Source organism: Somniosus microcephalus, chromosome 5, assembly GCF_052327205.1.
Source record: "Somniosus microcephalus isolate GS21.2 chromosome 5, FLI_Smic_1.0, whole genome shotgun sequence".
Classification (NCBI taxonomy): Eukaryota; Metazoa; Chordata; class Chondrichthyes; order Squaliformes; family Somniosidae; genus Somniosus; species Somniosus microcephalus.
The window spans coordinates 13,240,401-13,258,709 of record NC_140991.1 but is presented as its reverse complement, the minus strand read 5'-3'; the positions used below and the strand labels follow the sequence as shown (position 1 = coordinate 13,258,709).

Below are 18,309 nucleotides of genomic sequence, written 5' to 3'. Positions count from 1 at the left end.
GCTTTAGGGCCCCAGGGAATTTTTCAACTGGCCATAACTCTGGCGCTAGTCCCTCTAGCGCCTCAAAAGCGGCGCTAAGGCTAGTGAATTTCTAGGCCCAGGTGTGGTCTCACCAGGGCCCTATGGCTGTTCACCCTCCCACCTCAGAATGTCCTGCAGCCGCTCAGTGACATCTTTGACCCTGGCACCAGGGAGGCAACATATCATTCTGGAGTTTTAAAAAATAGAAAAATAAAATTTCATCACTCATTTATGCATTAAAAACCCTGTCCAATAAGGTAAGTTTATTTTTAGCCCTGTTAAAACATATACATTTTTTTCGAAAAAAATTAAATTCTCGTTTAAAATATTTAATTAAATGTCATTTTAATTAATTTTAAATATGTAATTAAAAAAAAATTATTTCATGTGTTCGTGTATTTTTTAAGTGTTCCATACATACAGAACTCCCATAAGTATGAATGGGGATTCCCTTCTTTTATTGGTTGGGCTCCCAGGGGCGCTTGCGAACCACTTGCGGATACGTGGGCCTCTGCCCGCGTGGACCCGGAGAGGCCCAGGCTCGGAAGCCTCCGTATCTTCCAGGCCACCAGGTACATTCGTAGATATTTTACAGATCGGAGGCATCCCATCGCAAATTTTCAGCACAGAAACAGGCTATTCAGCCCAACACGTCATTGCCGCTGTTTATGCAAAAGGTAAATCGTGCTTGACTAATCTACTGGAATTTTTTGAGGATGTAACTGGTAGAATAGATAAGGGAGAACCAGTGGATGTGGTGTATTTGGACTTTTAGAAGGCTTTCGATAAGAGATTAGCGTGCCAAGTTAAAGCACATGGGATTGGGGGTAAGGTACTGACTTGGATAGAGAACTGGTTGGCAGACAGGAAGCAAAGAGTTGGAATAAACGGGTCTTTTTCCGAGTGGCAGGCAGTGACTAGTGGGATACCGCAGGGATCAGTACTAGGACCCCAGCTATTCACAATATATATTAATGATCTAGACGAGGGAACTAGAGGTAATATCTCCAAGTTTGCAGACAACACAAAGCTGGGTGGGCATGTGTGCTGTGAGGAGGATGCAGAGAAACTCCAGTATGATTTGGACAGGTTGGGTGATTGGGCAGGTGCATGGCAGATGCAGTATAATGTGGATAAATGCGAGGTTATCCACTTTGGTGGCAAAAACAGGAAGGCAGATTATTATCTGAACGGCAATAGATTGGGAGAAGGGTGTTCTTGTGCACCAGTCACTGAAGATAAGCATGCAGGTGCAGCAGGCGGTTAAGAAGGCAAATGGTATGTTGGCCTTCATAGCGAGAGGATTCGAGTACAGGAGCAAGGATGTCTTGCTGCAGTTGTACAGGGCCTTGGTGAGACCACACCTTGAGTATTGTGTGCATTTTGGTCGCCTTATCTGAGGAAGGATGTTCTTGCCATGGAAGGAGTGCAGCAAAGATTCACCAGACTGATACCTGGGATGGCAGGAATGACGTATGAAGAGTGATTGGGTCGATTAGGCTTATATTCGCTAGAGTTTAGAAGAATGAGAGGGGATCCTATTGAAACGTATAAAATTCTAACAGGACTAGACAGACTAGGTGCAGGAAGGATGTTCCCGATCAGTATAGTGTGAAAGATGACTTGTGCTGTTAGTCATTTTACTGGCTGAAGAGTGTATTACTTCCCTTAAGGTGCTGCTCTCTTACTTTCCCTGCTCTCGTCAAGTCACTGGACTATTTCTGACCCTATTAGTTATTCCATTATCGGGTTCAGTGACTGAGGCAGCAAAGATGCTAAAGGGGAAAAGGATTGGATAAGCTTGATGCTTGTTGAAAAGTTTGAGATTTGGACTATCAAAACATCTGACAGCACTATTGTGCTTGTGCCTGTGCGATGACAACATTCTGCTTGTGCAGTTGTGAGATTTATTAACGTGCTAATGTGCAATGAGAACTACTATTCTTCCTCTCTCTTCACAGTGCAAGCAAATGTCGGACCGAATCTGGTAACTGTAGATCCAAATGACTCGATGCTGTTTCAGCCTCTGGATGAAGAAACGGATTCTTCATTTGATCCGAGTAGTTCCTCTCTTGCTGGACCCGGTGAGTCAGCAAAAGTACTAATTTTCAACAAGATGTTTCAGAATGGGCAATGAGTTCAGCTGAAGGGTTACACAGAATGTCGTGGTGCTCTGGCACTGCAATGTGTGTGACATCGTTAAGACCCCTGACGCCATTTCTGTGCTGCCCGCGTTGCTGTCGGCAGTTCCTGATCCGACACATAAGCCCTGGACGGTACAATTCGGGAGGCAGTCATTTTTGTTTCATTCGCGGCATGTTGGTGTCACTGGCAGGGCTGGTATTTATTGCCTATCCCGAGGTGCCCTGAGCAGCGATTTGATACAACTGAATGGCCTGGTAGGCTCCTCAGAGAGCAGTTAAGAGTCAACCATATTGGTGTGGGACTGCAATCACATTGAGATAAAAATGGGAAAAAATGGCAGGTTTACTTCCCTTAAGGACATGAGTGAACCAGTGGGATTTTACAACAATCCAACATCATCATGGTCACTTTTACTGATTCCAGCTTTTTATTTCCAGCTTTTTTTAAGTGTGGTGTGATTTACTCATGTTTTCTGGACTATATGTCCAGAGACAACGGCGATGCCCTTCACACTTACAGAATCATAGAATGATACAGCAAAGGAGAAGGCCATTCGGCCCATTGTGCCTGTGCCGGCTCTTTGAAAGAGCTAATCTAATTAGTCCCATTCCCCTGCCCTTTCCCACTAGCCCTGCAAATTATTCCCCTTTATGTATTTATCCAATTCCCTTTTGAATGTTATTATTCAATCTGCTTCCACCAGCCTTTCAAACAGTGCATTCCAGATCATAACAACTCGATACGTTAAAAAGAAAAATTCTCCTCATGTAACCTCTGGTGCTTTTGCCAATTACCCTTAATCTGTGTCCTCTGGTTACCGACCCTTCTACCACTGGAAACAGTTTATCCTTATTTACTCTGTCAAAACTCTTCATGATTTTGAACACCTCTATTAAATCTCCCCTTAACCTTCTCTAACACTGCCAGCAACGTTGACTAGCAATCGACAAACTAACTTAACCACACACCAAAAGGAACTACTTAAAAACTTGGCTCATGACCCCGCTCAGGATCCCGTGCTCAATGGCCAAACTGTACTGTAGTCAGGACCATGGGTCAACTAGAACCCTCACTGAGTGAACCTTTGGAGACATCAAGCAACAATTCCAATGTCTCAGCAGAACTGGCGGCATCCTACAATACAGCCCAGAAAGAGTGTCCCGCATAATTGTAGTCTGTAGTATGCTCAATAAGTTTGCTCTGCAATAGGCTCAATACATTGAGCCACCATTGGATGAGAACCTTCAGCGTGAGTCAAGATGCCTTACTGCAATTATATGGGGCCCTGGTGAGACCACACCTGGAGTATTGTGTACAGTTTTGGTCTCCTTACCTAAGGAAGGATATACTTGCCATAGAGGGAGTGCAACAAAGGTTTACCAGACTGATTTTTGGGATGGGGGGATTGTCCTATGAGGAGAGATTGAGTACACTAGGCCTATATTCTCTAATGTTTAGAAGAATGAGAGGTGATCTCACTAAAACATACAAATTTCTTACCGGGCTTGACAGAGTAGATGCAGGGAGGATGTTTCCCCTGGCTGGGGAAACTAGAACCAGGGGTCACAGTCTCAGAATAAGGGGCCGGCCATTTAGGACTGAGATGAGGAGAAATTTCTTCGCTAGGTGGGTGGTGAATCTTTGGAATTCTCTACCTCAGAGGGCTGTGGCGGCTCAGTCGTTGGATATATTCAAGACAGAGATCGCTAGATTTTTGGATATTAAGGGAATCAAGGGATATGGGGATAGTGCAGGAAAGTGGAGATGAGGTCGAGGATCAGCCATGATCTTATTGAATGATGGAGCAGGCTTGAATGACCAAATGGCCTACTCCTGCTCCTATTTCTTATGTTCTTATGATGAGGGAGCCGACACGACTGACATAGCGAATGGCGAGGAACTAGGATGGCTCCAGCACTTGTCTGCAGTGAGATTTCTTCCTCAGCAGCTCTTGAAGAGCGCTTCAGCTGAACAATTCCTACCTCCCTGCATTGTCATGTCTCACATCTCTCCCAGCCCTTCCGCTCTCAAGCAAACTGTATCTGCCCAAAGACCAACATTGCTGTTCATGTCAACTATCACTACAGGGCCTCCAGCTATTACAATAATACTCTGCACAGAAAAATTTCAAAAAGGTTTACCATTTTCCTGGCTTATACAAAAGCCCACATCTTTGTGCTAGACCCTCAATCTTGTTTTAAGTGATCTATTATCGACTTTAGCGCCGCTCCAGTCATACTGTAAAACTGAGATGGCAAACTATTTAAGTCCCATTGTACGATTGCATTTGCTGTTAACTTGCAGAGTAGTACTGATCTGTGGGAGAATCGAGTATAGGACATCCATTACCCGACTGAAGTAACTATCCATTTGGTCTCCCAGCTTGGCCGAGGTGTAGGAGATGGTTGAGCTTAGAGCTCATATAGCTCTACTATGAGCATCCCTGAGAGGTGTCAATACTGGTGATGGCAGGGTGGGCCCAGCTGCATAAGACATAAGACGTAGGAGCAGGAGTAGGTCATTTGGGCCCTTGAGCCTGCTCCGCCATTCAATAAGATCATGGCTGATCTGATCTTGGCCTCAACTCCACTTCCCTGCCCGCTCCACATAACCCTTCACTTCCTTATCGTTCAAAAATCTGTCTGTCTCCACCTTAAATAGATTCAATGACCCAGCCTCCACAGCTCTCTGGGGAAGAGAATTCCAAAGATTCACGACCCTCTGAGAGAAGAAATTCCTCCTCATCTCCGTTTTAAATGGGCGACCCTTTATTCTGAAATGATGCCCCCTAGTTCTAGATTCCCCCACGAGGGGAAACATCCTCTCTGCGTCTACCCTGTCAAGCTCCTTCGGAATCTTATATGTTTCAATAAGATCCCCTCTCATTCTTCTAAACTCCAATGAGTATAGGCCCAACCTGCTCAACCTTTCTTCATAAGACAACCCCTTCATCTCCGGAATCAACCTCGTGAACCTTCTCTGAACTGCCTCCAATGCAAGTATATCCTTTCTTAAGTAAGGAGATGAAAACTGTACGCAGTACTCCAGGTGTGTTCTCACCAATGCCCTGTACAGTTGTAACAGGACTTCCCTACTTTTATGCTCCATTCCCTTTGCAATAAAGGCCAACATTCCATTTGCCTTCCTAATTACTTGCTGTACCTGCATGCTAACTTTTTGTGATTCATGTACAAGGACCCCCAGATCCCTCTGTACCTCAGCATTTTGTAATCTCTCCCCATTTAAATAATAATTTGCTTTTTTATTTTTTCTACCAAAGTGGATAACCTCGCATTTTCCCATATTAAACTCCATCTGCCAGATTTTTGCCCACTCACTTAGCCTATCTATATCCCTTTGCAGATTTTTTGTGTCCTCCACACAATTTGCTTTCCCACCCATCTTTGTATCATCAGCAAATTTGGCTACATTACACTCGGTCCCTTCATCCAAGTCATTAAGATAGATTATAAAAAGTTGAGGCCCCAGCACTGATCCCTGTGGCACCCCACTAGTTACAGTTTGCCAACCTGAAAATGACCCATTTATCCCGACTCGCTGCTTTCTGTTAGTTAGCCAATCCTCTGTCCATGCTAATATATTACCCCCCCCAACCCCGTGAGCTCTTATCTTGTGTAGTAACCTTTTATGTGGCACCTTATCAAATGCTTTCTGGAAATATGCAGCACCCATTGTTGACTGTGGAGTGTCAGTTCTATGTGTTAGAATTCCACACAAGTTGGTCTTGGCCTCCACCACACGCTCCAACATGTTACGGCAGCTCCCTGACAGGCAATACAATGCTTTCAGCATTTGCTGGTATGTAGAAAGCAGCTTTCTTTTAAAGGTTAAGAGCTAAAGTCTAAATCAGAGTCCTAGTGAGCAGAACTGGGGCATGAGCTGGCCCTCCAGTGAGTTTGAGCAGGTCCTCCTGCACTTCTCATGTTCTCCCTCCGTTTGGGTGCCAGCTTCCAGCCAATAGTAGGACTGAGCAAGACTGTATATGGAGAGAGAGATGTGAAGGGGAGTCTTACCTCGGCAGCCCTGGTTAGGTCATTACATTTTCTCAGCACTGTAATCAGGTCCTAGGGATTATGCTGCACCTTTCTTGATGCTTGCTGACTAAGTTGCCTCGGCACCATCGTCCATCGGAGGGAACCAGGACCATTTGGTGAATGAGCATCACTGCTGCTGCAGCTGAGGATCTGGGGATCCTGGTCAAAGTATCCTGCCTGCTGCTGTGTAATATCACTCCCCGCTATTGGGCACCAAAAGAAAGTGCACCCCCTTTTATCTACTGCAGGCTACCTTTAAGTAGCAGCCGCTCCGTCATATTCCCTACTCCCCCATCGACAATCTGCCCATAGGTATCACGTTTCATGCTGGCCATTTGCCATTTGACGTAGTTGTGATTTTCCTTGAATAATCTTTTTAGGTGAGTCAACCGAGATCATGGCTCAGTGGCAGTACTTGTGCCTCTGTGGTAGTAGGTGGGGAATCAAGCCCCACTCCAGAGACTTGAGCACATAGTATAGGTTGACACTTCAGAGCAGTACTGGGGGCTGAGCAAACAACCTCGCGATTAAGGAGCCAGAGGATAAATAACGCCCCATAAATCTGCTAAAATCACCCAGTAAAAGGGGAGGAAGATGTTTGAAGCTTATGCTTGCAAGTAATTTCTGTTAAGGGGGTTAATGTTAAGGGGGTTAACAACACCTGCTGTAAGATACAGAGTTAGTGAACCCATGAAGCTCAGTACAGTGGGAAAGATGACTTGTGCTGCTAGGCATTTTACAGGGTGAATAGTGTGTTGGTGCTCATGGTGCTCCACTGTTACTTTGTCTGTTTTCGTCAAACCACTAAACTATTTCCGACCCTGTCAGTTATTATATTACCGGGTTCAGTGACTGGGAGTCAGTAAAGATGCTCAAGAGCAAAAGGACTCTGGTTCTTTTGCCAATCACCTTAAATCTGTGCCCTCTGATTATCGACCCTTCAATCATAGAATCGATCGTGGAAATTTACAGCACAGGAGGAGGACATTCGGCCCATCTTGTCCGTGCGGGCCGACAAAGATCTATCCATCCTAATCCCACTTTCCAGTTCTTGGTCTGCAGCCTTGTAGGTTACGGCTCTTCAAGTGCATACCCAAGTACTTTTCAAATGTGATGAGGGTCTCTGCCTCCACCACCCTTTCAGGCAGTGAGTTCCAGACCCCCACCACACTCTGGGTGAAAAGATTTCTCCTCAAATCCCCTCTAAACCTCCGACCAATTACTTTAAATCTATGCCCTCTGGTTATTGACTCTTCCGCAAAAGGAAATAGGTCCTTCCGATCCACTCTATTTAGGACCCTCATAATTGTATACACCTTCCAAAGAAAACAACCCCAGCCTATCCAATCTTTCCTCATAGCTAAAATTCCCCAACCCAGGCAACATCCGCATAAATCTCCTCTGCACCCCCCTCTAGTGCAATCACATCCTTCCTGTAATGTGGTGACCAGAACTGCACGCAATACTCTAGCTGCGGCCTAACTAGTGTTTTATACAGTTCTAGCATAACCTCCCTGCTCCTACACTCCACGCCTCGGCCAACTGTTGGAAAGAGTTTCTCTTTATTTACTCGATCTGAACCCTTCATGATTTTAAACACCTCTATCAAATCTTCCCTTAGCCTTCTCTGCTCTCAGGATAACAACCCCAGCTTCTCCAACCTATCCACATAACTGTAATCCCACATCCCTGGAAACGGACTGTACCCTCTCCAAATCCTTCTCGTCCTTCCTTCCAGAATTGGACACAATGGGGGGGAATTTTAACACGGGTGAGCGGGTGGGGGTCGGTGCGGGTGGGAGTCGGTGGGGGTGGGAGTCGGTGGGGGTGGGAGTCGGTGGGGGTCAGTGGGGGAGGGGGTCGGTGCGGGTGGGGGTCGGTGGGGGTGGGGGTCGGTGCGGGTGGGGGTCGGTGTGGGTGGGGGTCGGTGGGGGTGGGGGTCGGTGCGGGTGGGGGTCGGTGGGGGTGGGAGTCGGTGGGGTTGAGGTCGGTAGGGCTGGGGGTCGGTGGGGGTGGGGGTCGGTGCGGGTGGTGGTCGGTGGAAGTGGGGGTCGGAGCGGGTGGGGGGTCGGTGGGTGTGGGAGTCGGTGGGTGTGGGAGTTGGTGGGGGGGTGGGAGTCGGTGGGGGTTGTTGTGTCTGTCAGTAGTAAGACACAAGACGGCAGAAGAACAGTGCAACAGGTGTTTACTCAACGTGGCTCACTCTAGAACTGAACTGTACAGATTACTACTCAGTGCTATATACAGGTGTGGTCACTGCCGGTACTACAGTATACATGAGCTGTAAAAAGTAGTTCCCCCCTTAAAGGTATATACATTACAATTCCTCCTCTTTTAGATTAACAGTACCATAACAGTCATTTAACAATTAAATATCAAACTAATTACTGTAAAGTCTGTGGGTTGTATAGCGAAGTAATACACAGACTACAAGAGTAACTTAAACAGGACTTTACTATTCGAAGGTCAGGGCGAATCTGCCCCATAAATCCTGACACAGCACTTATATACTGGTGTGGTCACCGTCGGTATTACAGTATACAGCAGCCAAGATAAAGTAGTGCCACACCTAAAATAGTTCTCTTAAAGGTGAACGGTTACATACAATAGTTCTCTTAAAGGTAGAACAGTTACATACACTACAATCCTCCCTTTTTAGCTTACAACATACTTATTCCCCATTAAACATAACCTCCTAACATATATCCAACTTTATGTTAAAACAGTTCACAGATGTAATCTCTGCGGAAACAGTTCACAGATTCAGTCTCTGCGGGAAACAGTTCATAGATTTAGTCTCTGCGGGAAACAGTTCACAGATTCAATCTCGGTGGATGCGCCTTCCGTGCTTCTTGACTCGGTCCTGACAACGCCTCAGTGGTGCAGCAGTTCCCCGTGGTGTAGTCGGTTCACGTTGCTGGAGTGACTCATCCAATAGTCCTTCACTGGACTTAACAGCTTGAACTTCCGTCCTTCTGAACCAGCATTGTTGGCTTGTAAAACTTGAGTACCTTGGGAAGTTTTCTACTTCCAAACTGATTTGGCTCCGTTCGCAGGGACCCCGTGCGTGATCTAATAGTGATGATGATGGTCCAGATGATCATCATCTTCTGCTTCGTCTTTTCCTTTTCTGTGGTTCAGATGGTTATCATCTTCTGCTTCGTCTTTTCCTTTTCTGCTTCTTGGAGACTCTCGGGGCTCCATTGTCAGCTGCCAGCTGCCTACACAGTTCCTCCCGTAGTAGCGCCACCATCTCCCGATGTTCCTTAGACTTTTTGTGATTCATCAAGGTTTCTGCACTTTGGGAGTTTTCATCACAAGCTGGGCAGAACAGGTCCTCGTAATATTCGGTGTCGCTCAACAGGTCATGGTAATATTCGGTGTCGTCCTGAGCTAAGCCAGCGGGAGGGTCTTCTATTTCCTCCTTGCCCAGCTGAACGTTAGCCGACTTTTGTTCTAAATCCCGACATCTGTCCTGAAGAGACTTCATCATGCGTTCAGCTTCATCCCGCTTTTTCTGGGCTTCCTGCAAGTCTTTTACTAATGACCTCATTTGTGATTTCAATACTTCAACTTCATTCGGAGATTGATTGATCGGACCATTCAATCCCTCTACTGAAGTAGCTGTTTCAGCATTCTGTTGTTCTGCATTGACGTGAGGCAGCGTACTTTCGGCATCCAAGAGCGGCTGTGCTGCAGTCTTCTCAGTCTGTGTTGCCACCTCAGCTATTTCAATAACTTTTGAGAGTTCCGAACCCCTTTTCTTTGAAGATTGAGGCTCGTGTTCAAGTTTTTCCCATTTCAGGGTCTTGTCCCTCAGCATATGAAGAAGTTGGCTGACTGTTAACTCTTCTGCCATCATCCGTTTCCCATTAGCTGCAGGGCTGTTTATAAACTTGCCCTGGGGCTCCTTTGCTGTTTCTACTTTGCCCTCATCCGCAGCCTCCACCATTCGAATTTCCACAAATGAATCGTCCGGTGATGCTGCACCCAACTTCAGTAGGAGCTCGGAAGTCATGTCGACCAAATCAGCCTTTTCTGCCTGCAACCTGCTAACAAGTGCCTTCAGTTGCTGCACATCTTGTTCCACCAGATTAGAGCACGCACCTTCAGAAACCGAATCAGCTTTGATTCGTTTGGCCTCCTCTCGCAGACGGTTTGTGTGCTCCTGCTCCCTTTTCTCCCTCAGCTGCTTCTGTTGTCTTTCCAGATTCTCCCATTCGGTGTCATAGAACTTTTTCATTGCTTTCATCTCTTGTTCGAGACGGCAACTCAATTGCTCTAATTGCTGTCGTAATTTGAAATAAGTTTGAGTTCGAGCTCGGTGTTCCTCAGTAATGTATATGTCTGTAAACTGAACAGACTCAGAATTCTCTGTCAAACTATGTTGTTGTTGTTCAGTGGAGTTCTGTTCTGAAACTTTGTTCTCCTCTGGAGCATAAGCCTTTATGCACGCCTTCGTTTTTCCAACCTTAGTCAGCAAGTCCATTTTAGCCTTGTCTTTCATACTTGGGCTGGACTTATCGTCATCCGTTTCAGAGTCTGAGCTGATTGTCCGCACCGAGTCCTCACTCGTTATTGCTTTTAGGTAGTGCCATTCCATGTCTATTTTCTTGATCCACTCCCGTCCTAGAAGTGGTGGTCCTCCCTCAGGTAGTACATATAAGTCCATTCCTGGGTGTTCTTTGCCCCTGTCTCTCACCTTGACTCTTATCTTTCCCATGGGGTATACTTTATGCCCCATGTATGTCTGCAATACGAACTTGGTATCTCTCAAGGGTATATGTGAGAATAGCCGGTTGTAATCCCTTCGAATTATGACTGATAGGGCTGATCCAGTGTCCAACTCCATTTTTACTTGGACTCCGGCTATTTTTAGCATGACCCAGATAGTTTGTAGGTCAGCTTCCTTACTCACATTGTGAATTCTCAGACTACCCAGTTCTTGGCCGTTTGGGTCTGAATCCGAATTTGGTTCATCTGAACTCTTCTCAGCCACCTTGTGTACTTTGTTGTACTTTTCCTGTGATGGTTTTCTTTGGTTGTTGGTCTTCTTCCCTGACCGGCATACTTTAGCTATGTGACCCAGTTTGCCACATTTTCTACATTCCTGGTTTTTAAACCAGCATTGGTTCTGATCGTGTGTTGTCTTCCCACAACGATAACATTTCATTGTACCCGAAGTAATTTGATCCACACTGAGTACCGCTGCCTTTAGCTGCATTTCCGCAGTTCCTTTCGCTGCGGCTTCGTGTGATGCTGCAATAAGAACAGCCCTCTCAAGTGTAAGGTCGTTCTCTTCGAGCAGTCGCTTTTGCGTTCCTTCCTTCGACAACCTGCACACGAACTTGTCTCGCAATGCCGCTGTCAGATTTCCTCCAAACTGGCAGTATTTCGCTAATCTACGCAGTTCGACCAAGTATTCCGCGTTGCTTTCCTCTTTCCGTTGCGTTCTCGCATAAAATTTGAATCGTTCCGCCAACATCAGCGGTGCGGGGTTCAAGTGATCCTTCAGAACAGCAACAATATTAGCGAAGGTCTGATCCGCCGGTTTAGCTGGTGATAGAAGATGCCTCAATAGCCCGTATGTCTTCGCCCCCATTGCGTTTAATAAGGTGAGGGCTTTATCATCATCATCTATTTTATTGGCCTCACAATATATCTCGATACATTCTACGTACGTGGCCCAATCTTCCACCTCGGCATCGAAGTTGTTGATGTTACCATGCTTAGGCATCTTCACTATCTCTCACTATCTTTCTGCGAAACAACAGAATTTCTCTTTAACTTTTTAACTTTTCCTCTTTTTTTTTTCAAAAATGGCGGTTTCCCGCGCTTGTCTTCTTCCCCGCCTCCGAAAATGGCGGTTTCCCGCGCTTGTCTTCTTCTAGTGGGAGGGTAAGCTTTGCCCTCGGGCGCCGACCGCTGGTTTACGGGGTTTGCGGTCTGTGCGCCGGCTTCAGTTTATTCTGAAGCGCGCGCTAGAAAAGCCGATCGCGTTCCTTGTTCCCCCCCCCCCTTTTCGGCAGGGGCAACCGGCGCTGGGGACAACCAGTTGGCGTCGGACAGATCCAGCTCCTGGTCCTTCACGGCAGCTGCTGTAAGCCGCTGGCCGGAACCTCGCTCGGTCTCTCTCTCGGGCTCTGTCTCTCCCGCTCGCGCGGCTCTCGCTCGCTCTTTCTCGGGCTCTGTCTCTCCCGCTTGCGCAGCTCTCGCTCGCTCTCTCTCGGGCTCTGTCTCTCCCGCTCGCACGGCTCTCGCTCGCTCTCTCTCGGGCTCTGTTTCTCCCGCTCGCTCGGCTCTCGCTCGCTCTCTCTCGGGCTCTGTCTCTCCCGCTCGCGCGGCTCTCCCTCAGCGGCTTTAAACGCCTCTCCCAGACCTCCCGCAGTCCGGTCCTTTCCTCCCCGGCTGCGGCTGATTCTCCGCGGTTTATTTATTTTTATATCTTCCCGCGCCTTACGATCCGGTCGCAGCGCTTCGTGGTCGCGGTATTTGTCCGGCCTTTTTCGCCGTCGCGGTCTAGTCGTCTCACGACGCTCCCCAGCCCGCTTGTACCGCGGCTTCTGCTCCACGCTGCCCCAGTCTCAGCGCCTCTGGGCCCGACTTCTGTCCGGCTCCTTTCCCCCTCGACCGTGGTCGAGTGCACCGCCCTTATCCTCCGTTTATTTTTTTTCTATTTTCCCTTTACTCACAGTCACCGTGGCCGAATTGCTTCTCGTGTTGATCGGCTCACTCACCACCGTGGCAGAAGGGACAATCAGTGCCTGTTGCTGATGGAAGGCGTCTTGTTTGAAGTCTTCCTTCCTTCTTGTTCTGCAGCCTCGAGTTTTCTCTCAGCAAAACGACGAGGGCGGTTGCCTCTTCTCGACGCTCGTTAACTGTTTCAGAAGTATTGTTGCCGCAGGGTACGATCGAACTCGTCGCCACTGTAAAGTCTGTGGGTTGTATAGCGAAGTAATACACAGACTACAAGAGTAACTTAAACAGGACTTTACTATTCGAAGGTCAGGGCGAATCTGCCCCATAAATCCTGACACAGCACTTATATACTGGTGTGGTCACCGTCGGTATTACAGTATACAGCAGCCAAGATAAAGTAGTGCCACACCTAAAATAGTTCTCTTAAAGGTGAACGGTTACATACAATAGTTCTCTTAAAGGTAGAACAGTTACATACACTACAATTACAATTAACACTTTTAACATACAACGTTAGCTGAAAATAGTCCATTTATATATTCAGTCTTTGGGGAGGCTTTCTGATCCTTTCTGGATAGTGCCTTTCCCGAGTGTCTCGCTCTTGGTGCGGAGGCGATTCTGGCCCCCTGTCGTTGGTTGGGTCATCAGCTTCCGATGTTACTGTTTCTGGGGTAGATGCGACCTGTACGTCGGGTTCCTCACCAGGTACGTATGGGCGAGGCATGGGGTCGACTTGTTCCTGTGACTCTAGGATCTGGTCAGCATGGCGTCTCACGATGTTCTCCCCAACGTCCACTGTGTACATTAGTGGGCCCTGCCGTGTGCATATCGTTCCTGGCTGCCATTTTTCTGTTCGGTAGTCGCGGGCCAAGACTGGTTGCCCTACATTGAAGCTCCTTGTTGGCTTCTCATGGATGTGCTGGAATTGCTTACTCTCAACATCTCTTCGTACGTTTGGTCTGAGCAAATCCAGGCGAGATCTTAACCTTCGTTTAAAGAACATCATGGCCGGGGCCTGGTTAGTGACTGCATGTGTCGCATTCCGGTAGGTGAACAGGAAATTGTCCACCTTATGCTGCAGCGGAATGTTGTCATTGTACATAGCCTTTATTGCCTTCTTAAAGGTTTGTACGAACCTCTCAGCCAATCCATTTGTGGCTGGATGATACGGGGCGGATGTGTAATGCTTTACCCCATTCTTCTGCATAAACCTCCGGAACTCTTCGGACACAAACTGTGGTCCGTTATCGGAGCAAATCTGTTCTGGCAAGCCGTTCCTGGCAAAAATGGTCCGTAGGACTGCAATAGTTTTCTCCGTGGTGGTGGAGGACATTTTGATGACCTCAGGCCATTTCGAGTGCGCATCCACGGCTATTAAAAACATTGAGTCCATGAATGGACCAGCAAAATCAATATGCACCCATTGCCATGGAGATGAGGGCCACTCCCATGGGTGTAGAGGGGCATGTGGTGGTGCATTTTTGACTTTCTGGCATCCTGAGCAGCTCTTGGTCAGGTCCTCGATTTGTTTATCGATTCCCGGCCACCACACATAAGCCCTGGCAAGGCTTTTCATTTTTACCCCTCCCAGATGACCCTCATGAAGCTCATTGAGCACTCTATCCCTTAACTTGGGTGGAATTACCACTCGGGATCCACACATCAAGGTCCCCCGGCACACTGACAGCTGTTCTCTTCTTGTCGAGAATGCTGGCAACAGTGAGTCGCCATGTGCTGGCCATCCCTTCACCGTCAAATCATATACCCAAGACAGTGTCGGGTCATTTCGGGTCTCCTTTTCTATACGAGCGTTAGTTACCGGTAGGTATTCAACTATAGTCGAATGAAATATTTCGACAGGATCCACTGCTGGTGCTTCCTCCGCAGTAGGCAGTGGCAGGCGTGATAGGCCATCAGCATTTCCATGCTGTTTCGTGCTCTTATATTCAATCTCATAGTGGTGCGCCCCTAGAAAGAGTGACCATCTTTGTAGTCGTTGCGCAGTCATCACCGGAACGCCCTTCTTCTGATTAAAAATGGAGACAAGAGGCTGGTGGTCAGTCAGCAAGGTGAATTTCTGCCCGTGCAGATAGTGATTGAACTTTTTCACTCCCCACACTAGGCTGAGGGCCTCCCTGTCAATCTGGGCGTAGTTACGCTCGGCTGAGGTTAGTGATCGTGACGCAAAGGCTATTGGCCTCTCTGAGCCGTCCGAGAATTTGTGCGACAGCACCGCTCCAATGCCGTAGGGTGACGCATCACACGCCAACCGAATTGGTAGTGCTGGGTTGAAATGGGCCAATACCTCTTTCGATGTGATTAGTGTTTTGCTCTTCTGCAAAGCTCGTCATTCGTCACTCTACTTCCATGGCACTCCAGTTTGCAGTAGGGTGTTCAGTGGGTGTAGTATTGTAGACAAATTTGGCAAGAACTTATGGTAGTAGTTTACCAGCCCGAGGAACGACCTCAGTTGTGACACGTTTTCCGGTGCTGGAGCCTTGACTACTGCCTCAATCTTTTCTGGGGACTTATGTAACCCCTCTTTATCGATAACGTGGCCACAATATGAGATCTGTTTTTTAAAAAACTCGCATTTGGGGCGGTTAGCTCGGAGCCCATATTCCTTCAATCTAGTGAGCACCTGCTCCAGGTTGACGAGGTGATCACTGTCATTTTCGCCCGTGACCAGGATGTCGTCCAAATAACACTGGGTCCCTGGGATCCCTTGCAGGACTTGTTCCATTGCCCTCTGCCAAATAGCCGAAGCTGATGCTACCCCGAATACCAGCCGGTTGTATTGGTAGAGACCTTTATGGGTGTTGATTGTGAGGTATTTTTTTGATGCTTCTTCTACCTCCATTTGCAGATACGCCTGGGTGAAGCGTTTCCCTCCAGATAGCGAGGCGAAAATATCTTCAATCCGCGGAAGTGGATATTGCACGGTGTGGAGGACTGGGTTCACTGTTACCTTAAAGTCCCCACAGATGCGAACCTTCCTTGGTTCCCCAGGCGTGCTGCTCAACGACTTTTTCATCACAGGGACGATGGGTGTAGCCCACTCGCTCCAGTCTACCTTGGACAGTACTCCTGAACGTTCCAAACTCTCCAGCTCTGCTTCGATAGCTGGGCGGATCGCATAAGGTACCGGTCTGGCCTTAAAAAATTTTGGGCTTGCGTTTTCTTCGATTTTAATTGTTGCTGTCATGCCTTTTAGTGTTCCGAGTCCTTGCTGGAACACTTCTTGTGCGTTGGTTAGGATCTTTGACTGTCGCCCAGGTGTGACGTCGTCATCCTTTTTGGCAGCCACAGCCAGTGCTTGTATGGAATGCCAATCCAGCTGTATTTTCCGGATCCATTCACATCCCAGTAATGGTGGTCCTCCATCTTGCAATACATACAGGTCTAGTTTTGGTGTTTCCTTACCGTTATATATAACGGTCACCCTTATTTTTCCTTTGGGGTAATCTTTTTGCCCCGTGTACGTCTTCAAAATAATTTTTGTGTCTCTCAAGGGTATGTGTGAGAATAGCCGCTCGTAGTCCCGTCGGTTTATGACTGTTAGGGCTGATCCTGTGTCCAATTCCATTTTTACCTGGACTCCTGCTATCTTGAGAGTGACCCAAATGGTTTGGTGATCCTCCGTTGTGATCACATTATGTAGTTTCAGAGAACTCAGCTCCCTGTTTTCGGAGTCGGTATCACTCTTTTGTTCGTCTGAACTATTCTCCGTCACCTTATGTACCTTCTTGTACTTTTGTTTTGGAGATTTCTTATTGCTGGTTTTCTTTCCCGACCTGCAGACTCGTGCTATGTGTCTTACTTTTCCACACTGTCTGCACACTTTGTCTTTGAACCAGCAATCATTGTGGTCGTGTGTTGTTCTGCCGCAGCGATAGCACTTCTCTGTTCTGTATGACATTTCGTTTGTGCCATATTCTTGCGGTCTCTGTTGTATCTCTGCAGCGCCCGTGCTGCTGCTTCATGTGATACTGCAATGCTGAAAGCCTTGTCCAGCGTAAGGTCCTTTTCAGATAAAAGCCGTTTCTGGGTTCCTTCACTTTGAAGCCCACACACAAACTTGTCCCTTAAGGTATCTGCCAGTCCCGTTCCAAACTGGCAGTGTTTCGATAGTTTGCGCAGTTCTGTTAAATATTCAGCATTGCTTTCATCCTTATGCTGGTTCCGTTTGTGGAACTTGAATCTTTCTGCTATCAGCAGCGGTGTGGGGTTTAAATGTTCCTGTAGTATCGTCACTATGTCTCCAAAACTCTTTTCCACTGGCTTCGCTGGGGTTACTAGATCTCGTAATAAGCCATACGTCTTTGCACCCATTCAATTTAACAATACCGGCGCTTTCTTGCCATCTGACACCTCAGTTGCCTTGCAGTATACCTCTATTCGTTCAACATATGTAGTCCAATCTTCGACTTCATTGTCAAATGCGGTGATACTGCCACTCTTCGGCATTTTGGGTGTGGCTTAAAATGGCGTCTCCCGCACTTTCCTTCCTCTCCCGCTGCTGCCAACGCCGCTCTCGGCGGTCCTCGTGGCAATGGCGGCGCCCTGTAGGTTTCACGCACTTCTCCTGCGCTGCTGCCAACGCCGCTCTCAGCGGTCCTCGTGGCAATGGCGGCGCCTCGCGGGTTTCTGCGCGTCTCTCTCCCTCTCCTCGACACTGCTCGGCCCCTGAACACCGGCTGCGCCCTGTGCGCTCTGCCCTCTCTCTCTCTCTCCTGTCGACGCTGCTCGGCCCTTTGCTGTGCCGCTCGGTTGGGCTCTAGCCCGCCGCTGTCCGGGAAGGGTCTGCGCACTACCTGTTGCCAGCCCGTTTCGCTGGACCACCGCGACTTTAAAGCCAAGCCTGGCTCTCAACAGCCTCCCCTGCAATTCTCGAGTCTCTGCTGGATGACTGGGCGGTTGCCCGTGGTCGACGCCCGTGCCTCTGGCCTTGACCTCCAATCCACTGATCTCCAGGAACGAATCCCTGGGAGGTGATGCAGAGTTGCAGGTAGGATCGAATTTGCCTCGTCGCCAATGTTGTGTCTGTCAGTAGTAAGACACAGACTGCAGAAGAACGATACAACAGGTGTTTACTCAACATGGCTCACTCTGGAACTGAACTGTACAGATTACTACTCAGTGCTATATACAGGTGTGGTCACTGCTGGTACTACAGTATACATGAGCTGTAAAAAATAGTTCCCCTCTTAAAGGTATATTTATTACAGGGGTGGGAGTCGGTGGGGTGGGGGTCGGAGCGGGTGGGAGTCGGAGGGGGTGGGAGTCGGAGGGGGTGGGCGTCGGAGTGGGTGGGAGTCGGAGGGGGTGGGGGTCGGTGGGGTGGGAGTCGGTGGGGTGGGAGTCGGTGGGGTGGGAGGCGGAGCGGGTG

At 48.0% G+C, this 18,309-nt stretch overlaps 1 protein-coding gene across 7 annotated transcripts in view; it reads left to right on the top strand.

Moving 5' to 3' along the window:
• LOC147116896 (uncharacterized) overlaps window positions 1–18,309 on the top strand; it is a 298,183-nt gene that overhangs the window by 143,372 nt on the left and 136,502 nt on the right. For all 7 annotated transcript variants that reach the window (XM_085987101.1, XM_085987106.1, XM_085987105.1 and 4 more), the window contains one exon: window positions 1,983–2,105. In XM_085987101.1, the coding sequence (XP_085843227.1) occupies window positions 1,983–2,105 (123 nt within the window). The remainder of the gene's footprint in view (window positions 1–1,982; window positions 2,106–18,309) is intronic.